We start from the raw sequence: 18,590 nt of genomic DNA, 5'->3' as shown, positions 1-18,590 counted from the left end.
GGCACGTGGGCTCAGTAGTTGTGGCTTGTGGGCTCTAGAGCGCAGGCTCAGTAGTTGTGGTGCATGGGCTTAGTTGCTCCATGGCATGTGGGATCTTCCTGGACCAGGGCTCGAACCCATGTCCCCTGCATTGGCAGGCAGATTCTTAACCACTGCGCCACCAGGGAAGTCCGAGCTTTTTAAAATAAATTATCTCATTGACTCCTCATAACCACCCTATGCAATCAATACTCTTATTACCCCCATCTATAGATGAGGAGATAGAAGTTTGGAGAGGTTGAATTCTTTGCATGGGGTCAACACCTTGTATGTGCTAGGGCCAGGGCTTGATCTCCAAAGCCTGGCTGCTTCAGTGCGACAGTAGAAGGCATACCCAAAGGATAGTCACAAGGTTCTATCAGGAGAAAAGAACATGCTAGGAATGTCAACCTTGGGAATTCATTACCCAGGTGTTACAGGGCTGAAAGATCTAAAAGGGGACACTGAGGTAAGAGATATAATGACTCCAGGAAACAGCAGGGTTGGGGCACAAAGGGAAGAGGCTGGTTCTGTGGTGCCAGAGGAACCAAAGCCACAGAGAGGGTGCTGATGATGGGAATATAACACAGGTGAAGAAACTTGTCCCCTTGTCCTCCTCCAGCCTCCTGGTTTTCCTTTAATGCCCTCTATTGGCAGAGCCTGACATGGAACCAGCTAGTTAAGCAGAAAGGTGGTGTGCAGACCCCACGCCCCAAATACAGAAGCGAGCGTTTGGAGCTGAGAGGAAAAGGTAGATGACTACACAGTGCCACCCAGTACAATTTTAAATGCTGGGCCTCACATTTTGGAAATGAGTACTTAAGAAAAGGCCACTTGATTCAACTGATTTCTAGGAAAGGCTGTACTTTCCAGGTTTTAAAGCAACAAGGATGTTTGCATGCTGTAAATGTTCTATGGAACAAAGATTTTAGTTACTGGTTTACATGTGAAAAAAAATTAAAACTGAACATTTACAATCCAGTGGACTCCAAATTACCTGCTGTTCCATGACCACTCGTGCAATGGCAGCTTGGACCACATTGGTGCGATCCAGGCAGTCCATGCAATTAACTCGAAAAATCCCTTCTTGTTTACATATTACTCCAGCTTGATCAACCCTTTTCAAAAACAGTATGGAATTACTTTACAATATGAAATACTTTAAATTTTTCAAAACCCACAATTCTTCACAGTATAATAATAACAACAGCAACATTGGTCATCAATTTGCTTAGAATATTATTATGTGGCAGGCATTACTGAGACCTTTGTAGACGTTATTGTTAATTTACACAATAACTCGACAAGGAAGATATTATCTCCATTTTTGGGAAAAAAAAACAGGTACAGGAAGAGTGACTTGCCTGAGTCACACAACGACTAGGCAGAGCTGACACAACCCCTTGTTATGCTTTTCTACACATTTAAAACCAGAAGGCACTTTAAAACACCATCCTGTTCCTCCTTTTTGACTTCAAGTAGAAATGCATCTAAATTAGCTTGAACAGACTAATTCACTCTATCACCCAGTGAGAAGTCATGCAGCATGCCTCACTCATCTAACTTCTCTAGCCACCTGTGGCCTTAAAATCTAATCAAATGTTCTCTCCTGTCCTTTAAGCCAACTTCTTCCTACATCTCCCCTGAAGAATCAACTTCCTTCTCTGATAATTTTTAAATGTCTCAAAACTGGGACCAAATACCTCTAAACCTTCCTTCCCATGTTAGGGACCAAGAAGAAATGTAGATCATGGAGCGTTAGAAGGAATTAAAGAATAGTCACAGAGCACTTCACTCCATTTTGCTGACCACCTGACACCTTTTCCCTGTTCAAAGCTAACAATGCCTAATGACTCACACGCTTTTGAAAAGGAGACTAGGAATTGGGAAGCAAAACAAGAAAAACAAAAATCCTTTCTCAGCCTGCTATTATTTTAACACTTAGTGGTACTAGACAAATACATATGATTTCACAGACCAAGAGTCTGTCAAACTGATTTCTTACGAAATACCTACCAACACCACTTCATGTCAAGAATAATGTCATAAATGGCATCTGTTAGTGTTTGAACATTCTCAAACTTCATTCCTCGGCTAAAATACATGCCAAAAGGAAAAAAGAAAACTTTAATAATTTTCTTAAGCTTAAGATATGATATCTAAGGTTATTTGGAAAAATGAAAGAAAATTATTACTATAAATATGAGAATAACACTACTTTAAATAGGCAATTACATAAATATTTATAACTAATTTTCATCATGAAAGAAAATATGCTTAAGAATACACTGAAACATATCACAGCCATCAGAAGCTTCTTTCCCCACCAAAATTTTCAATACCTAGGTAAATGAACCCACATTAGAGTCAGGATTATGACAGAAGAAATTTGCTTTCAGAATACACACAAGTTAAAATTACCATCAAAATGATTGTTGTTTTTCCAGAGCAAACTCTAGTGGGGTTATCCCAAGGGAGAGCAGTATTACTAACAGTATAAAGATGAGCCAGCAGGATGAGTTTTAAGTAAGGGAACACTATTACTCCTGCCAGGCTCAAACTCAAGCAGAAAGGAAAAGTTCCAGAAATTCTTTAACTGAAGGATAAAAGGAAAAAAGGGACTCTAAGTCTCCAAGTCATTTTGGAACAAAAAGACTGTAAATATTTCAGGAAGAATTAACTTACATTTTTAGGCAAAATAAAACCCGTATGAAAATGGAACTAAGTAAACAAATGATAGTCCTTTCCTTTCTAACAATGAGGAGAACAAGATTTTCTTCCCAATAAAGAGAAGAAAAACTAAGGTCCCTGTGGCAGTGTCTACCACAAACATTGGAACTGATCAAAACTCATCTCAGGAAGCCATCTTACCAGTGCTCATGGAAGTCAAATGAAACGTAAGTGAGGTGTGAGTTGTTAAAGAGCAACACCTGTTTCAGGTAAGCATCGCCAATTATCTTCTCCCTTCCTGCCTGGTCTACCAAATTAATAATAACCTGTGAGAGTAAAGAAAAGGAAAAAATTTACTTTAATCAGACATTAGACTCATGATTTTTACTGAATTTATTTAGAATTATGTTTTAGAAATAATTTATAGCCAGGCTCAGAAATTAATCCACTCAAGCATCAATTTTTTTTTCCCTATAAAATTAGATTTTGATTTGTTACATTTAGGTTTATGAGAATTTACATCAATGGCATGAATAGCTTTTTTACACATTATACATTTGCAATAACCTCTTAGAATATATAATGAAAACAAATTATGATAGCAGATATTTTAAATCTCTAGAATAATTTTTAAAGAAATATACAAGACCCGCATACTGGACACTATGAAGCTTTGCTGAAACATGTAAAAGAAAACCTGAATAAATGGAGAGACACACCATGGTGCTAGATGGCAAGATTCAATATTGTAAAGATGTCAAGTCTCCCTAGGTTAATCTATATACTCAACAATCCCAATCAAAATTCAATCAGGATCTTTTTACAGACTTAGAAAGTTAATTCTAAAGTTTATCTGGAAGAGTGAATAATACAGGAAAATATATGAACACTAATAATAATAAAGGACTCGTCCCGTTGGAGAGCAAAACATACTTTAAATGTATAGTGATTAAAACTGTGGTACCAGTACAGAAAAATGAATGACTCAACAGAACAGGACAGATGGCCTAGAGACAGACGTATGTACACTGAGGAATCTAAGCTATGGTTACATCATTCTGAGAGAAATATGGACTATACTATATGTGGACTACATATGGACTATACTATAGTGGTGTACTACAAATGTTATTGGGATAACTGTCTGTTTACATGGGGGGGACTTAAGTTAGCCCTCTGCACTTCATTATACACAAAATAAATTCTAGATGCATTAATGATCTAAATATTTTTTCTTCAAGTTATAAAAAAGCTAGACGAAATGTTAGGATGATTTTCCCTAATTGAAGGATGGCACATGACCTTCTAAGCGTAACAAAAACCAGAGAGTGTAAAGAAAAGACGGACAGATGTGACAACATAAAAATATAAAACCTCTGTGTACTAAATGACAGTATAAGCAAAGGTTAAAAAAAAAATAAAGGACTACCTAGGGGAATATACCTGCAACATAAAAACCATTAATATATAAAGAGTGCTATAAATTCAGTAAGGAAAAAAATGGGTAAAGGATACAGAGGAGATTTATTCACAAGAGAAGATAAACAAATAGCCAATAAACATGAGACTACAACTTTAAAGAAATGTAAATTTTAAAACAGAAAACCAGTTTTCACCTATAGACAGGCAAAAGCTGAACACTAAATATAGACAGCATTAGTGAGTATATGGGGTAATGGGCACTGGCTCCCACTGTTACTGAGAGTGTAAACTGGTGTGATCTTTTTGGAAGCAACTGAGTGGTAGGTATCAACCTAAAAGAAATGTAATGTTTGATCCAGCCATTTCACCTCTAGAACTTTATAAAGCACACAAGTGTTCCAAAATATATAAAGGATGTTTTCTGGAGAATTTTAGAATAGCAAAAACTATATCCTAAAGGTCCACCAATGGAGAAATGGTTAAGTAATAGCCATGAGCTATTAAGTGAAAATAGTTGCAGAATAGTGTATATCCCATAGCTTACAGACCTCTTTTGACTTAAATTTTGAATGTGTATATATGCATGTGTCAAGATGTTTTTTGCTGCAAATGACAAATTACTGACTCAAATCTCAGAACGGAAATCTGTTCTGAACCGCAGACGTCGAGGTTGCATGGTTCCAGAACTGCTTCATTCAATGGTGACCAAAACCAGCTCTATCTTTTTGTTCTGCCATCCTAGGCATATTAGTCAATACTCAGGCTAATGACCTAGCCTTGACACAGCTGCAGCAGTACCAATCAAATCCAGACACAACCACCACAGAGCGACCGACTGTGGGTTCCTGTTCTCTCTTATTTATTTATTTATTGTTTCTGGCTGCGTTGGGTCTTTGTTGCTGCTTCGTTGCTTTTCTCTAGTTGCGGCGAGCGGGGGCTACTCTTCGTTGTGGTGCGCGGGCTTCTCATTGCGGTGGCCTCTCTTGTTGCGGAGCACGGGCTCTAGGCACGCAGGCTTCAGTAGTTGTGGCTCGTGGGCTCAGTAGTTGTGGCGAAGAGGCTTAGTTGCTCCGCAGCATGTGGGATCTTCCCGGGCCAGGGCTCGAACCTGTGTCCCCTGCATTGGCAGGCGGATTCTTAACCACTGCGCCACCAGGGAAGCCCTGTATCTCTTTTTATTAGAGCAGGAAATCTTGCCCAGAGCCTCCCAGCAGACTTCCCTTCACATCAGACCTCGTTGGCCAAAGTGCCAAGAACATACACAGGCCCACGCCTATACCAATCGCAGGCAAGAGCAACAGTAGTGACACCATGACTGAGTCACACCGACCGAAGGCCCACCTCCCAGAGAGCAATTACCCAGAGGATGAGGGTGGATAAAAGAACACTCTTGGGGTACTATTAGAAAGGAACAAGTGTCTGCTCAATACACACGTCTATAAAGTTGATGTGTATGATGTGTACAAACAGGTTGTGAAAGTCAACAGGGAGCAGGAATGAGGGTGGCGAGGAGGTTATTTCTTCTACTTCCTTTACATACCTCAGTATTACTTCAATTTTTACAGTGATTATGTGTTACATTTAAATTATGGTTTATTCTCTTCAATGCTACTTATAATTACACATATTGCGAATACATGAAATTTATTCACATTGTAAAAAAATTCAAACGTGGATAAAGGTCACATCCTTCCTGACCACAACCTAAGTCCACAGCCTTCCCTGAAGGTAACTCCCACTACAAGCTTGATGTGTACCCTTTCAGGCCACCTAAGTGCGTTCCTATATAAATGTGCATGCCATATGTAGGTGAGAACACACATTATACGGAAGAGAATTACATATGACACAGTTTTGTTTTGTGGGATTTTTTAAATGGTAACATGCCATATGCTGTTACGCAGTTTTTCCCACTCCACTATATGAGTTTAAGATCTATTCACATTAGTACACACAGATGTACCTCATCATTTTTAAGCATTTGTATTCAGCACTTTAGATATGCTGTACTTTATTTACCCATTGACCTCCTGATGAACAATTAGGGTTTTTTTATGCTGCAATAAAGGAGGCTTATACATGCCTCCTTGATTGAACACATGTTTCTCTCAGGGAGATTTAAATTTTTTTGTGTTGTATTAGAGTTCCAGTTGCTCCACATCCTTGACAAAACTTGTACTTCCCACCATTTTTATTTTAGTCATTCTGGTTTTGTGAATGGTGGTTTTAGTTTGCATTTCCCTGATGATTAACGACGTGGAGCACCTTTTCATGTTTATCAGCCTTTGGACATCTTTTTTCATGAAGGATCTGCTCAAGTCTTTTGTCCAATTTTCTTTTGGGCTGTACACCTTTTTTATGGATTTATAGGAGTTTTTAATGTACTCTAGATAAAAGTCCTTTGTCATATATATGTCTTCTCCTGCTTTGTGAATTGCCTTTCCATTCTCTTAATGGTGCCTTTTAATAATCAGAAGTTTTTTTATTTTAGTGAAGTCAAATTTATCAATTTTTTCATTATGGTTGGTGCTTAAGTCCTATTTAATTTTAATAAATAGTATTTATAATGTATAGTAGTATTTTAATATTCAAAATATTTGATAATTCAATATAAAGTTTCAGTAAATAATAAAGTTTTAGTAAAAATTAAACATTTAGTAAAGTTATTTTTTTTTTTTTCATTATGGTTAGTGCTTTTAAAGCCCTGTTTAAGACCCAAGGTCAAAAGATGTTCTATATTTTCCTTTAAAAGGCTTATTGTTTAACCTTTCACATTTAGATCCACATCCATCTGGAACTGATTTCTGTATATGGTATGTAGGATAGATATCAAAAGACAAATTACTGGATTAACAGTATAAGCATATTTTATTTTGATTGATAATACCATTCAAAATGGCTATAGCAACTTATGCCCCTCCCAGCAATGTGTGAGCGTTCTCATTTCCCCAGTTACCTGCCTTTATCTCTTACTACAAACTTTATATTTTTTTTCAATATGAGGGTTTGCTTTTTATTTCCCTGCTGGGACTTTCTTTGAGATTGCACAAAATTTATATATTAACCACTGAAATCTATTCAATATTGAGTCTTTCCTTCAAGGAACATGATATTTTCTCTCCGTTTATTCAAGTCTTCTTTTACGTTCTTCAGTAATCCTCCCCTCCCAACACCCTTGCCCCCATATACATGCTATCTTTTTTGTATGTTCAGTAGATTTCAGGTATTTCTTCCTATTTTTGCTGCTGTTAGAAAAACGCATCCCATGGCATTACACCTTCAGACTGGTCATTGCTAATGGATAAGAGAGTTACTGATTAGTCTATATTAATCTGTATGAAATCTGGTCATCTTATTGAACTTGTATTTCACCTAACAGTTCTCAATTGATTTTGGTTTATATGTTCACATACCTACATATAAGTGTATGAATAAATAAGAAAGGTGGGCCGAGAAAAAAGATATTGAAGGATACATACCAAATTGTTATCTCAAAGAGATGGACCTATAGGTGGTACTGAGAGATGCCTTTCCTATCCTACTCTAGATAACTTCTCAGATTGTAGTAACTGACAGTAGATTAATCTCATCTAAAAACAGTCTAAAGTAGCTGACTCAATGGTAATTCTTAAAGAATAGTAAGAACACTCTTAGCTATGTGTTCTTTAACTTCACGAGAAATGCCATTTTGCTTAATTATGAATCGTATATTATTTTCATGAAATTTAAAGAAACAGATGCATAACCATTTCTAAAAATATGAAGGAACACTTATTACTACAGATCAAATCCCACCTGTTTTTTGTAAATTTTCAGTTGTTCTTCAAAATGGGCACAGAAATAGGCGACAGTGTCCTTTTCACCTACAAAGAAGTGATACAAAATCTTTTTTTCCTTCCCATGTGTAACACAGAAATTAGCGTCTATTCCACCTTTACGCTTACTTTTACATAATTTATTGACAGCCCAAATGTAACTAAGATTGTCTAAAACCAATATTTTAAAATGAAATGCTAAGCGGAAGATCTGATTTTTTTCCCCCCAATTAGACTAAACTGAAATACTGAAGATGGCAACTATGAAACCATGACATTTATTATTTATATAACCAGCCAACCTGTCAGAAAAGGTTTCATGTAGTTTATAATAAATTAATAAAAACCCCTTTAAAACAAGGATGTTAAAAACTGAAGTTTTACTGAATTCTCACAAATATAAATTGTTTTGAGAGAAAAATATTCTGTAAACAATTTTTAAAATCAGCCTCTTTCAGTAATCTAATTAGATTGACATGACTGAGCTATTCCAGTGCTAAAGTTAAAATACTGGAAGAAATTAAATCCTTAATATTTAAAACAACAACAAACCTTTCACAGCAAAACATGTGAGTAAAGGCATCCTATCTATTCCTTGTAGATGCTGTCTTATTTAAGATATTTCCTGCTTCTATAAATATTGGCCATATTTACACTTTTCCAAAATTAAGCATATAATAAAGTATTCTTTAAAGAAACAACAAATTAAAATCTGTGAATTAAGCTCTGTTTTGCTCTATTTTGGAATCTTTTTATTGTTAATTACTTAAATCGTCAACAACCATTATTACTTTTGTGATTATTATATCACTATTAAATTTTACCATATGAGTTATTATTTTAAATGAAGTATCTGGCAAAACAAATCCAAACCTATGAAGTATCTAATATTTTTAAAAACTCCCTCTGAAATCATCGTCTGCAAACCAAATAACTGACAGGCTTACTTCTGTCCAGCCGAGGTCTTGGATTATATCGATACCCAACCTGGCTCCAAAACACAGGCACAGAGCCTCGTGTTTGAATAAATGACAAGGTATGATTATGCACATGAATTAACTGCTCAGTCTCCACATAATTTGCAACATTTCCATTTTTATCCACTCCTCTTCGTTTATAACGCATTCCTAAAAGAAAATTAAAACAAAACAGCAACACTGAAAAAAAAATTAGTCTCACTAGATATGCTTCTTAACCAAATCTGTGTCTTTCAGGACAGGCTTGGGGATCTAATGTGCAACTGCCAGGCAGAACAGTATCAACTTACCGAAGATCATGCCTTTATTCATCGTTTTTTAAAAGTTGAAGCTGAGATAGTTCCTGTGAACTGAAAGAGGAGGTTTTTCCCAAAGGTGCGAGCACCTGGGAAGGATTTATTACTGTGATACAGGCTGTCAGTAGGAACAATGGTATCTAGAAGCACATCCCAAGTGACTTTCTGCTCTTTTCCACATATATACCTCCTTTTCTTTTACCTTTTGTTAACTCTCTCCCATTCACTTCTCTCCAAAAATTTGGTCCCCAATTATATCACACTATTGAGAGTCACTGAGCACTTTGAAGCCAACTGTGTTTCCAAATCCATTATTGTCATTAGCATTTCAATACATCTGCAGATGTTCCATTCTCGCCTGGATTTAATTTGTACACTATTACAGCCCTCCACTCACCTGCTCTGTGTCTACTTCGGCGTGAAATGAGAGCCACTAGAAAGCGTGGGTGAATGTCATCTACACAGGTGGACTCCTGAGGGGGGGTCTCCGGGCTGCTTTTCTCATCGTCAGATGACTCATTATAATTAACCACAAGTTCTTCAATCTGCACAAAACCTTGAATAATGGGGATAATCCAAAAATCCACATCCGGTGTCTGAAAATAATATGAACATCATGTTGCCCCTATTCTGTACAGCACTGCTACTTTCTTAAACCCAAGCAGTAGTTAGCACATACTTGTTGTTAGTTTATTAGAAGCAGAAACCTTCCATCCTTCAACTATATTTTCTGCTTTTTGGAGAACACTAAGGAATGGACGGAGGGAGGGGGGCGGAGGTGAGAGCCTTTCCTTTTGTTTATGGTGGTCATTCAAGAAGAGCTGCCTGAAAGGGACCATAGCTGCTGGGTACAAATTCAAGCTCCACCACTTACTTCCTCACTCAGGTGAATCACTTAACTAGTCACTTAACATGGCACTTGCCATGCCTTGGCATTCTGCTTTGTGAAATAAGAAAAACGACAACCTCATAAGGTTGTTGTGAAGATTAAATGAGTAAAATCTAAAAAGTGTTTGGCACAGTGCCTGCCTACTGCTGGTATAGAAGAAAATAAAGCTTAAAGGTTGATTTTCAACTCCCAATTGTATTAAGCCTTTAATTAAATACAACCAACTCTGATCACTTTATTATGAAACATAGAGGTCTATTCTACTTTCCAGTTTAGAAAAAGTCTTGCTCTGCCAAGCTAAAATCCAAGTAGTCAATGAACCAAAAAAAGAATCCTTTCCATAAATATCTTATTTTAAAAAGTCATCCAATGTAATTAGGAGAGTATTATTTAAAGTTAGGGATTTCCTCTTAGTTTTTCAGACTAAGAATACTCAGATTTCTCAACCGACTGTATGCAGGGACAGTAAAGGATGAAAAGTGCTCCAGAGAAGTTGTTCTTAGTCCCTCTTTCCCTCCTATCTCCGTATCTGTATCTAGCCTTAACCTCAGCATCAACTTCAAATCCACCCCTTCTTTCACAACCACATACTCCAGGTCCTATCTCACAGTTTTGTTTTACGGAGCCTGCAGATAGGATCTTAGGAAGGTGGTTAGAGTTGAAAATAGTGAAGCAAAGGATCTATCTGCATTCATTACTTTTATCACCATTCTCATTATTTATATTTTTGTTTTAGCAATAAATACAAAACTCTCAACAGGAACAGAGATAGGTATGCTACCAAATGCCACCTTTATTGTAAGTCATCAGTTTTAAATGGTAATGCTACGTGTCTGACAAAAACTCTGCAAAACACATTAGAGCTCAATATGTCAGCAAACAGGACAAATACTCATTACAGACACCCTTATTTTTCTCCCCCTATCATTAAGTTTTGGTGGTCATGGTTTGATCAGCATCATAAAGAGAGGCAAGAACATTTTAGAGAGGTGAGCCATGATAGATATCTAGTTTTAGACACCACCAGATACATAGGTCAAAATCATTTATACTGACCACCACCAATAGGGAGAAACAGAAAGAAAAAAGGTTTCAACTTTCTGAAAGGTTAAGAAAAAGATAATCTGTGACCCTATTCAACTTTTTGCTCAATTTGTGTCCAAAACAGTAACTGGCACATGGCAGGCTTTCCATAAATACTGGTTGATTGACCGAATAAATGAATTGTCTTTGGACAGTCATAATTCTCCAATATACATGACAGAGTAAAGGAGGAAGGTAATCATTAAACCTGAAGGAACCTCATGCAATAATCTAATCATATCCTCTGTCTTCCCTGATTCGAATACTTGTAGTACTGGAACATTTTTAGAGATTTGTCTACTCCAATTTCCATATGAGGAAACAGGAACATTAAATGACTAGTATCACTAAAGGAAAAGTGGGCTTCAACACTTCCAATGGGTACAAACAAAATATCTTTTACAGGAACTCTATGGATATTAGTTCCACAGCCTTAAATTATGACTGTTCTATGGAAACCTGCTAAAAAGATAAGCCTGTGGCTATATAGTCGAATTATGAACTACCTTAAAATAGTGCCCTGGTTTTCCCTAGCTAAATGATTCTCATTCTACAGGGGAAAACATTACGTGAGATTTAAAATTTTTATTTTAGTATAACTTAAAAATATTTGCCTAACAACTATAAACTACCTTAGAATATTTCAGAAACAACTACTCACACCAATCTCAGTAAGGTCTTGTATCATGTATTTATTCCAGAAAAATCGGTCATCGACCTGGAAAAGGTAGAAAACAAACAGTTCAGAAACGTGTTGTTTCAGTTCTCCTATAGAAGCCAAACGGGTCCATAAATTGTTCTGGTGGCAAACCCTGCTCTGAGCTGTGAGAGGTACCTTTTGCCAGAGGGGACAGGGCTCCCTCTCCCCAGCACTCTGCCTCTGCACTGAATTGGTCAGGTCATAGGTCAAGCTATAGTAAAAGGATTCTGAGTCCATGAACATCTTCAGCAACTCCTCAAGTAATCTTCTCTCCAACTTCTCCTTTTCTTTACTTTCCTTAACCTGTAAGAAATTAATCTACTATTACTGCAGGAATTAAATGTAAAGCATTGTGTGGATACCACACAATTCCCTAGGAGAAAAGTAAAAAATAATCCCAAGGATATGCAGAGATGGTGCTTTAATATGACAAGTAGTTTGAAAGTAAGTTTATTAGCAGGAAAGTCACCCCTCAATTTAAAACTAATCAAAGATGAATTCTAAGCCCATATCAATTAAACTCTTACTTTCTTTTTATTAGGAGCAGACACATTGGATTTAATATGCGTAAAGGTCTTCAGTAGAAACTTTGAGTCATCAGGAGATGGTATAATCTTCTCTGGTTTGTTAATTCCAAAATGATGCTTCTTACAGAGCTAAATAATTAGGAGGAGAAAGAGAATTCATTATTACTAATATCTGCTTGCTTAATGTTCAAGTGTGAGTGCAGAAGTGTCACTACTCCTCAAGCATTGTGGTTAAAACCTCAAGAGCAGGTAAAATGACCCAGTAGACAGCTGATATTAGAAAACACAGCTGTGGTTTCAAGGATTAGAAAGCTACAATAGAGGATAAGCAAAGAATACAGGGCAGGATATACTTAGGATTTAGGGGTAGAAAATTCAGGTTAGGATCATAGTAAGTTCTTATCTAATATAACTGAAGAATGAAATGCTCTGGTTGGGATTCATTAACGCTTTAAAAATTGGCATCAAAGATTAAAAATAGTGCAAAATACACATATGCTATGCTCTAGCCACATTTCTTTAGAGCAATATGTGCTAAATATTCATGCTAGTTAATTGAGTGTTTTGGGGGAGAAGTTGCCAAGAGTCTGCTCTATTGGGAATCTTAAAAGCTGGACATTTCAACCACTCTCTCTCCTCCTATCCTCACACACACTAATGAAATCAGCATAAAAACACACTCTTTGGGTCCAGAGATTAAGTTTGAAGCAGAAAGTAGGGGCTGCAGGAAATGTGCAGTCCAACCAACAAAGGAGATGAAGAGGATGGGAAGGTGTTACGACAAGAGAAGGGCACAGAGGTTCTACAGAGGACTACCTGGTTAAAGTCAAGCGTTTTATATATAATTTCATGTGGCTCAACACACAAAGCAAATATTCTGAAAGGGACACAAGGATTCTATTAACCATATGCAGACTAATTCCATTTTTTCAATACACTGGTTTTATTGCTATGCTAAGTGGTAGACTCCTGTTAAGAGCTAACAGTTACTAAATGGTTATCATTAGTAGTGTCTTACGTACAAAATAACTATTACTCGATTATAAACAGGATAAAAAAACTTAATGAGGAGAAAAAACTAGTTCAAGATTGTGGGGTTTTTAAAAATATTTATTTATTTATTTATTTCTTGGCTGCATCGGGCTCTTAGTTGCGGCACACAGTATCTTTTTTATTACGGTGCTTGGGCTCCAGAGAGCAGAGGCTCATTACTTGTGGCAGGCGTGTGGGTTGCAGAGCAAGTGGGTTCGGTAGTTGTGGCGTGAGGGCTCTCTAGTTGTGGCGCCCGGGCTCAGTTGTCCGGCGGCATGTGGGATCTTAGTTCCCCGACCAGGGATCAAACTGGCATCCTCTGCATTGCAAGACAGATTCTTAACCACTGGACCACCAGGGAAGTCCCTTGGTTTGAGGTTTGATTATAAATTTTTTTTTAAAAGTTAGGGGGCTGGGGCTTCCCTGGTGGCGCAGTGGTTGAGAATCTGCCTGCCAATGCAGGGGACACAGGTTCGAGCCCTGGTCTGGGAAGATCCCACATGCCGCGGAGCAACTAGGCCCGTGAGCCACAACTACTGAGCCTGCGCGTCTGGAGCCTGTGCTCCGCAACGAGAGAGGCTGCGATAACGAGAGGCCTGCGCACCGCGATGAGGAGTGGCCCCCCCTTGCCGCAACTAGAGAAAGCCCTCGCACAGAAACGAAGACCCACCACAGCCATAAAATAAATAAATAATTAATTAATTAATTAAAAAAAAAAAAAGTTAGGGGGCTGGACTTCCCTGGTGGCACAGTGGTTGGGAATCCTCCTGCCAATGCAGGGGACACGGGTTCGAGCCCTGGTCCCGGAGGATCCCACATGCTGCAGAGCAACTAAGCCCGTGTGCCACAACTACTGAGTCTGCATGCCACAACTACTGAAGCCCATACACCTAGAGCCCATGCTCTGCAACAAGAGAAGCCACCGCAATGAGAAGCCCGCGCACTGCAATGATGACCCAACGCAGCCAAAAATAAATACGTAAATTAATTAATTTAAAAAAAAAAGGAAGGGGGCTGTTCCTGTTTTATCAAATTGGAAGTGGAGACTGATAACTGAACGAAGAATTCAGATGTACTGCAATCTTATGGGTTTTACGTCTTTTCAAAGCTATGGCTACCAAACACTCTATTCACAGGGGTTTCACAACGCGATTACAACTTTACACTCCTCCTGGCCTACCAGTGAAGACAAGGGAACCAAAGGTGAAGTAAAAAAAAATCTACAGTCATCCTGCCAAAACCAAGTTAACTTAATTTCCCTTCAAGTAAGCAAAACTAACCAGATCTTGAGATAATGGGGAAGGAGAGAGAATCAAGCACATGGACGTTGCTCCAGCAATTCTCTCCTCTCCCCTCTTTCTGCCTGAAACACACTGATATTTCTCTCCTCTAACACTCCTCCTGTGCCAGCTAGGGTCCTACTTCTTTGTACTCCTCACTGCCTCCAATCCCTCTCCTCCCGTTCTCTCCCCAGCCCACTCCAGCTTGGCTTTGGGCCCCACCACTCCACCTCAACCTTATCTTCAGTGTGACCAATGGTCTCTACTTGGCTAAATGCAGTGGTGGATTCCTGATCCTTATCTTAACCGCTCAGGAGCATTTGACACAGTTCATCTCTCCCTCATCTTCTCTGATACACTGTCTTACTTGGCTTCCAGTGGTCGCTCTTTTCCTCTTTTACTGGTTCCTTCCTGACCATTTGACTTCTTAATGTCTTGGCACCTCAAGGTTCAGTCCTTGACCCCCTTCTCTATCTGCATGCACTCCCTCAGCGATTTCATCCAGTCTCATGGCTTTAAATACCATCTACATGCCAACCCTGCCCTCCCAGCGGTACATTTCCAGGCCCGCTCTTCCCCAAAATTCTAGAATCACAAATCCCAATGTTTCCACTTGGATTTCCATCAGGTACCTCACGCTCATCATGTTCAAAACTAGACCCTCATCTTCTCTCCTCTGCCTTCATCTCCTGTGGCTCTCCTCCCCTTGCTTACTCCACTCCACCCATATCAGCCTCCTTGCTGTTCCTCAACAAGCCAGGACTACTTCCACCTCAGGGCCTGTGTTCTGGCTATTCTCTCAGCCCAGACATCCTCTCCCCAGATATCTTACCATAATCTCTACTCCTGGGCGCTCCACCCACCACCCTTACTGCACTCAACTTTTATTTCCCATAGTGTTCACTACTTTCCAACATATGACATAAGATATTTATGTTGATGTTTACTGTCTGCCGCACCCCCACCATAATGTAAGTTCCATAATAGCAGAGATCTTTGTTTTACTGACTCATATATCTCCAGGGCCTTAGCAGTACCTGGTACAGGAGGTCTCAAAAAACCTTTGTTAAATGAATGGATGGGCTCTGACGCTACAAATGTAAGTGGTAACCTCCAGATTCACACATGGGGCATAAAAGTAGGCCTAGAAAACCATCACTTCCCTTCTTCCATGAATACACCTCATACCCCTCCAGCCTTGGTTAGTACAGAATTATTGGGGCAGCAAAGGAGCTCTCCTGTTAGTCCCCTGCTGCTGTTGCTGCTGCTTGCGGCACTGAGCAATTGCTGGCTAGTGATTTTTACGCAGAGTGTTAGTAATCATCTAGTTCTATTAATAACACCTTCTTTAAAAAATCTGAAAACATGCCTTAAACCTAGTTATAGATTGTTGCAATTTTAATATTCAAACAGGATATTACGCCTCTGTCAGACACAGTTATTCCTTAAGAGCATTCAAGCCAGCAAGACTTTCCCCCAGGAATATATCAAAGATGATTCTAAACATCTAGCTATTCTAAAGTAATCTTGCAGCAGCACACTGAGTCTGCACCCACTCTCCTCACTCTCAGAAGGACGGGAGTTGTTTTTCTCTGCAAGGCCAGTTTCCCACTGTGTCTCCTCTAGGATCAGGACCTTGCCCCGTCATTCACCCCCTCTCTCCTCTATTCCAACCTCTCTCTCTAATAGCCCCTTTCCTAGCACCTTTTAACATTGTTCAAGTTTACCAGGATCTTTTTAAATCCATCCCTCAACCCTGAAATCTCCGTGAGTGAGCAGGGCACAGTGTCACAGTCACCGGAACTGCGAGGACTACAGTCTGACTGGGGTAGGTCAAAGAGTGAGGGCCAGTGAAGCTGCTCAGAGTTAAACAAGGACGCTCTCGCTCTGAAAAGGACAAACCTTATGCCTGTCTAAGAATGTGGCATTAATGATCACTCTCTGCCATCTCGTCACCTGGCCCTTATGACTCCCGTCTCTTTGGGCTCTTCCCCCACCTCCAACTGTTCCTTCTCTGTCTTCTTTGTTGGCAACTCTATCTCTAAAGATAATGGTGGCTCCCAACGTTCCACCCTTAGTTCTCTTCCCATTCTTCATGCTCTGCCAAGAAAATTTCATCCTCTTTCCTCATTTTTAACTACCATTACGTTTAACTCTACATTTCCAACTCCACTCTTTTGCTCTGAGCTCATGACCCCAAAATACATCTCCCCACTAATGAGACACTAGTCTCTCAAATTCAGCATCTCCAAACCTGACCAACGTCTGTTTGGCAAGTCTTGTTCCTTCTCTGGTATGCCGTATCTCAGGCAATGACTACATCACCCGCTGGATTACTTAAGCAAGAAACCTTGGAGTCATCTTCCATTATTCTACCTGCTAAAGTCTCTCCTATCAACCCCAGCTACTTCATGCTGATTGTCATTGTGTTAATTCAGATCCTTATCTTTTGCCAAGACCACTGTTTCTCAAGGGAGGTGCTACTGGCTTAAGAGACAAGAGAATTCTTTTCGGCACAATTATCCCACTTAGAACAGATAACCTAACAGCCTCCTTTCATGAACTGGGTGGGGGGGTCCCACTCCAGCACCAGGCTGAAAGTACTGAACATGGCTCCAGACCCCCATCTCCAATATAGCCCTTTTAGTTCCCTTTAATGTGTAGGGACCAAATCTCCATCCACCACTGCCTGTTTATGGATGCAGAAACTAGAAGGCCTCTGTCTGATTCACTATTCCATTTATGGTCCATGAAAATAAGATGCAGTTTCCCTCTAGGCCTGGCAATGTCTTGTTTTTCTTTTCTTTTCTCTCTTTCTTTTTAATCTATCCTCTTCCTGGGCTTGGAACAGAGTTGGTATAGGCCCAATATCCCTTAACTCCAAAATCCAAAAAACTCTGAAACCTGAAAGTTTTTTAAAAGTTTGTTACAAGCTCATCTAATGACAAAATAATCCCTGAACTGATATGAGGCAATTTATAGTCATCATTTACCTTCCTTAGAATGAATATTCATATGATTCTTTAAGAAGTATGAATGTGTAAACTGGTAGGGTAATGTCCCAGACTCACTGCACATATATCAAGTACATGGAATAACCTTATAGAAAGCCCCCAAAACCTGAATTCTAAAACAAATACAGCCCCAAAGATTTCAGATAAGGATTGTGATCTGCATTACAAAGCACAAAGTCACCACACCATCTTATCCAGAAGTCTATCTCTGTCTCTTAAAACTGAGTTTTCGGACTTCCCTGGTGGCACAGTGGTTAAGGATCCACCTGCCAATGCAGGGTACACGGGTTCGAGCCCTGGTCTGGGAAGATCCCACATGCCGCGGAGCAACTAAGCCCGTGCGCCACAGCTACTGAGCCTGCGCTCTAGAGCCTGCAAGCCACAACTACTGAGCCCACGTGCCACAACTACTGAAGCCTGTGCGCCTAGAGCCCGTGCTCTGCAACAAAAGAAGCCACCACAATGAGAAGCCCACGCACCGCAATGAAGAGTAGCCCCCGCTCACTGCAACTAGAGGAAGCCTGCGCGCAGCAACGAAGACCCAACGCAGCCAAAAATAAATAAGTAAGTAAATAAATAAATTTTAAAAAAAACAAAAAAAACCACTGAGTTTTCTAAATAGAAATTTAAAATACTTTAAACATAAACATTTTCAATGAATATTTAAAAATCTTCCATATATAAAGTTAACTTTAGAAAAGAAAGTATAGACCACTATCTTTTAAAATAGGTTAAATTCAGACCTACCAAGAAATAGGAATACAGAAAACTACTTCTTGGGATCCCTTCCAGTCTTAAGATGCTTTGTTTAGACAGAGCTCTAGGGATTACAACACATAGCGTGGACAGTGGGATCACCTTCCCTTT

General features: G+C 39.2%; 1 protein-coding gene across 1 annotated transcript in view; it reads right to left on the bottom strand.

Moving 5' to 3' along the window:
- The window catches only part of INPP5F (inositol polyphosphate-5-phosphatase F), a 90,855-nt gene that overhangs the window by 21,318 nt on the left and 50,947 nt on the right, over positions 1-18,590 (bottom strand). Inside the window, exons 4-12 of the mRNA XM_068548664.1 lie at positions 12,398-12,526; positions 12,006-12,173; positions 11,832-11,888; positions 9,596-9,794; positions 8,873-9,052; positions 7,906-7,973; positions 2,890-3,014; positions 2,035-2,112; positions 1,016-1,136 (exon numbers count right to left, since the gene is read on the bottom strand). Coding sequence (XP_068404765.1) covers positions 1,016-1,136; positions 2,035-2,112; positions 2,890-3,014; positions 7,906-7,973; positions 8,873-9,052; positions 9,596-9,794; positions 11,832-11,888; positions 12,006-12,173; positions 12,398-12,526 — 1,125 coding nt within the window. The remainder of the gene's footprint in view (positions 1-1,015; positions 1,137-2,034; positions 2,113-2,889; positions 3,015-7,905; positions 7,974-8,872; positions 9,053-9,595; positions 9,795-11,831; positions 11,889-12,005; positions 12,174-12,397; positions 12,527-18,590) is intronic.

Source organism: Eschrichtius robustus, chromosome 7, assembly GCF_028021215.1.
Source record: "Eschrichtius robustus isolate mEscRob2 chromosome 7, mEscRob2.pri, whole genome shotgun sequence".
Classification (NCBI taxonomy): Eukaryota; Metazoa; Chordata; class Mammalia; order Artiodactyla; family Eschrichtiidae; genus Eschrichtius; species Eschrichtius robustus.
This window is presented reverse-complemented; position numbering and strand designations above follow the sequence as displayed.